Consider the following 9,199-nt stretch of genomic DNA (forward strand, 5'->3'; position numbering starts at 1 on the left):
AGACACCACCTCGCACCCTGCTCTCTGACTCTCTTCTCCCTTCTCCCGGAAATCCCGCCCTCTTATACCCCACAGCCGCCAGCAGTGGGTGGGGCTTCCGGTCCCCTCAACGTGGGGGCAGGACCCCCCTTTTACGTTCCGCAGTAGGGCGTGACAATAATGACAACATAGGGCGGGGCTTCCCGCCCCTCCCCCCCCAAGTTATTACAAGTCCAGACCTTTGGAAACCATGGGGTGCATTTTCCCCCTCCACTCCAGGAAACGCCTAAGGCCTTCGAAACCTTCAAGAAGGACCTCACCTCCATCCCTTCCCACCCCCCCCCGGGCGGGGGGGAGGTGGGGGAGGAAATAAAAACACACCTTCCAATGTGTCTCCCCTAGGTTTTGCAGTACCCTTCGTGGTTTTCTAATGATCTGCTGTACATAGCATTCAAAGCGGGAACCACCAAGAAAAAAATGCAAAGAAAGCTGAGGGAGAGACATCTCACAGGTCCTATGGGGAAGGTGATAAAAAAACTACAACTCCCATGAGGCATTGGGGCCGCGGCACTCACAATTCCCGGCATCCTCCGCGAGGCCTAAGACCGGAACTCAGAGGGAGATTGGAGGGTAAATGTCCGCGGAAGCTGCGGAGAAAGTGGCGTCTGAGGTGATGGCAACGTTTGGAGAGGAGCCTGGGGCCGCAACAGAGCAACTGGATGTAACTTGCGGTTTGGAGAACTTGCCCGTGAGCGTGTGGCCCCCCGGGGCGGGACCGGCACCCTTCCAGGTAGGGGCGGAGCTAGGCGGCCTTTCCGGATAGGGCGTCGCCAAGAGGCTGAGTGGGGCGGGGCTAAGAGGCCGGGTGGGCGGGGCTAGGCGGTCTAGAACACAGTGGCGGGCGAGGTAAGGGTTTGTATTGTAGCGTGGGAAATGGTTATTGCTCTCTCAGCCTATGGCTTTCTGCTAATAGGAGTACTTATATTAGCAGGTTATACCAGGGGCTCACACCTTTAAAGCACGGGTCCCTGAAAGCTTATGCAAGAGCAAACACTGCTGAATGCCTGGCCAAAATATTGGGGAGTGAGTGTGTGTGTGTGTGTGTGTGTGTGTGTGTGTGTTTTACTGGGGTTTAAGCTTGACCACTTTTATCATTATTTCTGTGAATAGTGTCTTGCCCCCTCCCACCACTGTCCTATTTATGCATCCCAGATAGCTGGGATAACAGATGTGCACTACTGCAACCAGCCTGTTTGTATTTGTTTAAATTGGTTGAGATGGAGTCTTAGGAACTCTTTACCTAGGCTAACTTTGAACTATAATACTTTGTATCTCAGCCTCCCAAATTGTTAGGATTACAGATATGAGCCATCATGCCCAGTGATTTTTTTTTAATTCAAAAACTAATTAAGTGCTTATTAAGGCTCTTGGAGATAAGACTCTTAACTCCAGTTAGCCACAAAAAACAAACAAACCTAAAAGTAGAACTGTGGCTTAAGAAGCAGAACACTATTATTGAGCACAAAAACTCAGGGACAAGCAGCCAGGCCCAGAGTTCAAGCCCCAGGACTGTCACCAAAATAAATAGATTAGATAGATAGATAGATAGATAGATAGATAGATAGATAGATAGATAGATAGATAGATAGATAGATAGATGATAGATAGATAAGAAAGTGCCTTTAAACTCATTCTTTTTTTTTTTTTTTTTTTTTTGGCCAGTACTGGGGCTTGGACTCAGGGCCTGAGTACTGTCCCTGGCTTCTTTTTGCTCAAGGCCAGCACTCTGCCACTTGAGCCACAGCGCCACTTCTGGCCACTTTCTATATATGTGGTGCTGGGGAATTGAACCCAGGGCCTCATGTATACGAGACAAGCACTCTTGCCACTAGGCCATATCCCCAGCCCCTCAAACTCATTCTTACCCCTGATACTGGGGATCTAACTCAGGGCTTTACATACTTAGGCAACTGCTGTAACCACTAAGCCCATCTTCAAATAATTTTCTTCCATATATTGAGGGAACACAAAACCACTCCTCAAAAGCTCAAAACTGCTGGCATGCTTGCTCTAAACCGTGATTTCACAGACCCATGCACTCCTAAGAATTAAGGCATGAAAAAAAGTCAAGGTAAAAATAACTTTGTGTCTGATTTTCTTTCTCTTACTGTGTGAAAAAGCAAAATAATATTCAGATGTTCAGATTGGAAACAAGTATATCATCATGTCATCAGTGTTGAAAACCAAGTCGAAAATAAACTAATTGATTGCTTGAGCTAGGAGTCAGATCTAATCATTTTTCAGGTCTGTGAAACCAGCTTCAAACATTTTTAAGATCTCCACTGGGCCTTGACAAGAATTATCTGGCTCACAGTCTCCTAATAACTGCTTAGAGCAAAAACAAACTTAGGAGGCTCGAGGCCAAGTACAGAGATTCTTGTAGCTGGGATTTCAGCACAACCAAAAAAGGAAAGAACACACTTCCTTGGGTAATATGATTCAGAACTGAGGTCCAGGTTTGAATCCCACAATATTATACGGTGTCACACTTCAGTGTCTGAGGCTTTGATACATAATGTGACTTAGAGAACTCAAACTTCCAGTAGAGGGTTCTCAAGGGCTGAAACCAAACCATCAAAAAGTCCTTCCTGAGCCAGTTCTGTGTCCAGGACTAGAAGCCTACCTCTATCTTTACACCAAACCTCACAATCCTGCCTTTCCCCAAGGTAGGATTATTAGACAGGACCTACACATTAAATACAAGCAAGCTCTCCAATCTGTGATATTTGGATCTCAAGATTGATGCTCATAAGTACAACTGGTTATCCCCACTCAAAATGATAAGTTTAACAGAGAGTGGGAGTCAAACGCCTAGTCAAGAAGCTGAACTCCAGAACTTGTTTGCTTCACCAGCCCCTTCTGCATAAATTATTGGAACAGTTAGAAGACAGCCATGGATTTATTTTCTTTTTAGTATTTTGGAAAATACTACCAACAACAACAACAACAAAATAGGTCATGTGGCATCAGCTACCATTTTGTCCCCAAAGGATCTTCGATTGTTCATCTCAAGTTTAGTTGCAGAATAATTTCAAATACATCACTTTTTTTTTCAGTATTAGGGGAGGAACCTGGGGCCTTGACCACATTAGGCCAGTATATCTGCAGCCCTTAAAAATACATCTCACTGGGCTGGGAATGTGGTCGAGTGCTTGTCTTGCATTCATGAAGCCCTGGGTTCGATTCCTCAGTACCACATATACAGAAAAAGCCAGAAGTGGCTCTGTGGCTCAAGTGACAGAGCTCTAGCCTTGAGAAAAAAGAAGTTCAGGGACAGCACCCTGTCAAGCCCCAAGTACAGAGAAATAAAAAATAAAATTTCATAACAGAAAAAACTAAAATAAAATTTTATATTAGAACCTTTTAAAACAAGGAACCTTTTAACAAGGAATAAAATGCTTTCCTAGTTAGGAAACGACATTAAGTCAGACTTGCTTGTAAAAGCAATTATCTCTTTGAAAAGAATCACTTTAGAGTTTAGCCATTCATAGAGTACACTTAAAAATACGTATAAGTTGAAGAACAAATCGATTTAAAAGGAGGCTTGATGGAAAGCTTCACCATTGCGAACCAAAGTCCTCATTTGACAAATCATTCGACACGGAGTCTTTGAAAAGCTGGCACCGCCCCTGGGTAAGGCAGCACGGGATTGGAAGGACCCACGCCTGTTTGCCCAGGCTTCCCTTCTCCCTGGGCCACACCCCGCTGAACCAGCGGCAGCTGGAAGAAACACCACCAACAGCAGCACCAACAGCTCTCCACCCCCAAATCACTCTCCCAGCAGCAGGTCAGTCTGCCCTCCCTGCTTCTCCCGCTCAGCACGCTCATCCTTCACCAGCCATGTCACTCCTCCCCGCAGCCTGTGCTTCCTAAAGCGCGGAAGGCTCTACCGCGAGGGTGAATGCCCACCGCCCAGTCTTCAGCTGGGCTGAGAGACAGGGATGGAGCCCTGACTGAAGCATGTTTGGGGCCAACATTCTTCCTCCAGCTACTCTACTCAACAGGTGTCCTGTAATAAAAAATCAGCCCCCAGAAACTGCTTCCAGGAAAGAAAGGTTGGGAAGACCTTCCTGAAATTTCTCTTTGGCCAGACTACTAGAGAAAGCTGCTGCTGCTTCTGAGCGGAGACATTGTTGCTAACAGACAACCAAGGCCTGACCACATGGCCCTCCTCTCCTTGGCTGTCTCAGATGAAGCAAATATCTCCTGGGCTTCCCTTGCACACATTGTATATCCACACTCACCACATAGGCAGGTCTGTTCCTATGTCCCTGCTCACCTGGGGCTGCTCAGCTTGTGTTCCTGCAGCCCGAAAGGCTTCTCTTGGCTTGCAGTTCTGGAGGCTCCAGTCGTGGTTGGTTGGCCTCGTTGCTATGGGGCCTGAGCTGAGGCCGAGCATGGTGGTGGAGGTTGTGTGAGCCAGGAGGCTGCTAAGCTCATGCTTGCTGAGAAGGGAAGAGGCTGAGGTCCCAGAGCCTCCTGAGACCCCATGACTCGACTTCTCCCACTAGGTCCTACCTTTTAAAAGTTCCTCTGCCTCCCCAACTGTGTTGTGGGAAACGTTTATCCAAACCATAGCATATCTCACATTTTCTTACCTATTCATTTATCTTACCTCTTGGCAAATCTCATTAAATCCTTATTGGGCGAAGGAGGGTATAGATGAACAAATTAAGTTCCATGTAAGCAAGAATTAGTCCACAAGACATGGGGGTGCACACACGTGATTCCAGTTCTCGGAACACTGAGGTGGGAGCAACACAAGTTTAAGGTCAAGAACCTGTCTAGAAGGAAGCAAGCAAGGGGAGGAGGGAGGGAGGAAGAGGAGAGGAGAGGATGGGACAAGAAAGGGGAGGACAGGGGAGGGGAGGGGAGTGGAGAAGAGAGGACAAGGAAATCTATGTATTTAAAAATGTGCTGGGCTTGTGAGAGACAACTTTCATCTTCAGAGGCTGAGAATCTACTTCACGACGCCAGCGAAGAATAACCAGACATCAGGCTTCACACAGACATTTTAGACTTGGGGTTTTCTTTTCCCGTATCATCTAATAAATGTAATGTTCTGAAAATAGAGGCACATTTAAAAGACATAGATATATTTCAGATTATCCTCTTGTTCATTTAAATATCAAGATAACAGAGATCGGATGTTGAACTGCATGCAAATATTTAATTCAGCAAACCTGAGGGAAACAAAATGAACTCCAAAACTGTTTCCGGTCATATAAAATACGGGATTTTTTTCCCCCTTGTATTTGGCCTATTGCTTAACGTGAAACCACAGAAGTTTAAATCTGAAAAATTAATACCTTTTAAATCGAAGAGTGATCTTCTCAAGTACTATCTTAGTGTACTGTGTGGTAAAGAGTTTTGTCTTGTCTGTTTCTATGTGTGTTAGAATTAGGAAGTATGGAGGCCCAAAGCTGCACAGTGTGCCCGTGTGCACACACACACACACACACACGCGCGCACACACACGAGCTCTGTGACACGACATGCTAATGAGCATTCCTGTTTCTTCCAGTACAGTCCCGATCATGTCACTGGGCCTGGAGCAGACACGGACCCCTCTCAAATAACCTTTCCTGGGTGCGTCTGCGTCCGGACTCCCTGCCTCCCCGGCACCTGCTCCTGTCTCCTCCATGACAAGAACTACGATGACACTTTGTGCCTTAGAGACATCGGGCTGGAAGCGAAGTATGCGCAGCCTGTTTTCGAGTGCAATGCCCTGTGCCCGTGCAGCCCCCGCTGCCCAAACAGAGTGGTCCAGAGAGGGCTGCAGGCCCACCTGCAGGTGTTCCGGACGGACAGGAAGGGCTGGGGACTTCGCACCTTGGACCTCATCCCGAAGGGGAGATTTGTCTGCGAGTATGCTGGGGAGGTTCTGGGCCTCTCTGAAGCACAGAGGAGAATTCACTCCCAGACGATCCACGACCCGAATTACATTATCGCCGTCAGGGAGCACGTCTGTAACGGGCAGGTGATGGAGACATTTGTTGACCCTACTTACATAGGCAATGTCGGGAGATTCCTCAACCATTCCTGCGAGCCAAACCTGCTGATGGTGCCCGTCCGAGTGGACTCCATGGTGCCCAAGTTGGCACTCTTCGCAGCCAGAGACATTTTGCCAGGAGAGGAGCTCTCCTACGACTATTCGGGGAGATTTCTTAACCTCACAGATGCGGAGGACCAAGAAGGGCTGGAGCATGGGAAACCACGGAAACCTTGTTACTGTGGTGCCAAGTCATGCGCTGCTTTCCTGCCTTACAACAGTTCGCTGTACGGCCCTTTGGAAGAGGCAGGTGTCAGCTAAGAAGGAACTTCCACACCACCGTCACCCCTCCCCTACCCCGCCTCGGTGGGCATGAATCACACAGAACCCCACAGGTGGCTCGCCCACTCCTGTGCCCCCCTTTCTGCAGGCACCTTGCTCAGTGACTGTGCTCCCTGTGAGGGGGACCAGCTCTGCCTCTGCCGGGTCGCCTAGGTTTAATTCTGGAAGGCGATGGGGACTGCCAACTGTCCACCAATGTCCCTTCTCTCTTCCTGTAACACAGTTCTCATTTGGGGCCATAGCCACCCAGAATACTTGCCTTCCTAGTGAGGTGCGGTGTGGCAAGGTGATTGTGTCCTGATGGGATGAACAAAATTGGTACGTCCAGGCTGGGGATATGGCCTAGTGGCAAGAGTGCTCACCTCGTATACATGAAGCCCTGGGTTCGATTCCTCAGCACCACATCTATAGAGAAGGCCAGAATTGGCGCTGTGGCTCAAGTTGGCAGAGTGCTAGCAAAACGAAGCCAGGGACAGTGCTCAGGCCCTGAGTTCAAGCCCCAGGACTGGCAAAAGAAAAAAAATATATTGGTACGTTGTCTTCCATTTCTTCCTGTAAGTTGGTTTGTATGCACGATGGATCTGCCGTCCCAGGCTCCGTGATGACCCGGGAAAGGGCTGGGCCTGGCTAAGCCACGAGGTGAAAGAAGAGTGGGGTGCAGGTGCCTTGGGAGACAGTGTGGGAAACGTGGCCGTGCTTCCGGGCAGGACCTTCTCCTCCTGGTTAGGCTAATACTATGTACTTACGCGCATGCGTGGAATCAAATCAGGACCCGAGAAAACCTGGGGGGGCGGGGGTTCCCAAGCCTACCTTCCATCCCGCTCTACCAGTCATAAAGCTCATGTTCAATCTCCACCTCACTCCTCTAGCTTTACTTAACTGTAAACAGGAATTAAGCAAATGGCCTAATGATCACCTGCTAAAACACCAAACCACCAATAATGAAAAATGTAACTAACCAAAAGCAAAAAAAAAAAAAAAAGGTAAAACCGAGGCATCAATTCTAAAGACCTTCTTTGGTAATGATGTATCGAATTTGCGTATTCACTAACTGCAGCACTAATTGCCATAATGAGATGAAATTAATATAAACATGTAGTGAACGGTGTTAATAACTGGGGATGTTGGTGTGGGTACATAGGAATTCTATACTATCTTCTCCATTTCGGAACTGTTCCATAAACATCAACTATAAAAGAAAACATGTAAAAGTCTTGGATTATCCCTCCAAAGAATACACACAAAAGTACATAAGCCATGTTTAACGTCATTGTTATTAGATTCATTGTTAGATTATTAACTTTATCTCCAATTAATCACCAATAAGCCAGAGGAGGACCTGTGGCTCAAGTGGTAGTGCACCAGCCTTGAGGAGGAAAAGAAAAAGAAAAAGCTCAGGGACAGCGCCCAGGGACGGCACACACCCTCACACACACACAGGGCAATGACAGATGTTGGCAAAGAAGCGCAGAAAGCGGAATCCTCGTCTACGGCCATACCACCCTGAACGCGCCAGATCTCGTCTGATCTCAGAAGCTAAGCAGGGTCGGGCCTGGTTAGTACTTGGATGGGAGAGAGTGGAATCCTCATGAATTGCTGGAAAAATTGCAAAACTGTGCAACTACTCTGTGAATCGGTTTCCAAAAGTATATAAACCAACAAAACTCCAGGTGTGGTCACAGAAGTATTTGTACCCAAATATCCATAGCATTGCAGTATTATTCCCAATTGCAACAACAACAAAAAATGAATAAAACCCAAATGGCTAGCAACACATGAATGAAGAAACTGATACCCATATTGAATAATATGGTGACATAATATTCACTTACAGAAAGAAATAAACACGATACATATGACCCTTGAAAATGTGCTAAATAAAAAATACCAAACACAAAATATCACAACATGATTGGGGGGAGGGGGAAGGGAACAGTGTTGGGGATCAAATCCCAGAGCCTTCTATTATAGACAAAGGCTTGGACCGCTGAGCTACATTCCCAACTCCAGTAGGATTCTGTTCGTGTGAAACACCCAAAGTTGGCAATTGCACAAAACGTGGGTGAGGGGCTGCCAGGGGCTGCAGATGAGAAGTGGTTCTCAGAGGGGCAGCTTAGTGCTCACAGACGCAGTATGGATCTGAGCTCCTGCCAGAGGTGACACTGTAGCTAGCGGCGACGGTAAGTGAGTTCTAGCTCCATAAAAGGGAAAGCAGAGGAAGATAACATACTTTGGGGTCCTCCCTTGGAAAATGGTAACCTGTAACTCTGAGCATGTGTCAGGAATAACACTCTTTAGACCCCAGAAACAGGCTTCATGCTTCTCCACCAAAAAGAAAAAAAAAGACTGCTTACGATTGTGCAATGCCTGTGTGTTGAACCATCATTGTGTGATGTCTGTGTGCTGAACCTGCAGGGAGAACTGCACAGCAGAAATGTTTGGTATGATAATGAAAGAGACAACATGATGAAACTACCAGATCATTCAGCATGCATGCAACTGGAATAATAACAAATATTTTCTTCAGAGTGTAGGGTGTCTACTTTCTTTTTCCTGTTCCAACTTGTGGTCACAAACTACTACAGTATTCTTTACAGTGGCACATAGAGACATTTTTGCCTATGACACAATTTATGTGGGTGATTAAATAATTCTATGTGGCTGCCGACATTTGATACTGCTTCTTTTTCACTATTTGTATGGATTTCAAAGATGGCTAACATGACAATCCACGCATTTATAGGATGAAAACAAGCTCCTGTTTTCTATAATAAAAACAGTGTATGTGACTTCGTTACCATAGCCGAGCATAGTATATAGAAGCTT

At 46.7% G+C, this 9,199-nt stretch overlaps 1 protein-coding gene across 1 annotated transcript; it reads left to right on the top strand.

Moving 5' to 3' along the window:
- The first annotated feature begins 531 nt into the window (after positions 1-531).
- On the top strand, positions 532-6,691 carry LOC125358761 (histone-lysine N-methyltransferase SETMAR). Its single transcript, XM_048356175.1, has 2 exons — positions 532-769; positions 5,564-6,691. The coding sequence occupies exons 1-2, from the start codon at positions 614-616 to the stop codon at positions 6,350-6,352; spliced, it is 945 nt and encodes a 314-aa protein (XP_048212132.1). The 5' UTR covers positions 532-613; the 3' UTR covers positions 6,353-6,691.
- The last annotated feature ends 2,508 nt before the right edge of the window (positions 6,692-9,199 follow it).

The sequence above is a fragment of the Perognathus longimembris genome, chromosome 10 (assembly GCF_023159225.1).
Source record: "Perognathus longimembris pacificus isolate PPM17 chromosome 10, ASM2315922v1, whole genome shotgun sequence".
Classification (NCBI taxonomy): Eukaryota; Metazoa; Chordata; class Mammalia; order Rodentia; family Heteromyidae; genus Perognathus; species Perognathus longimembris.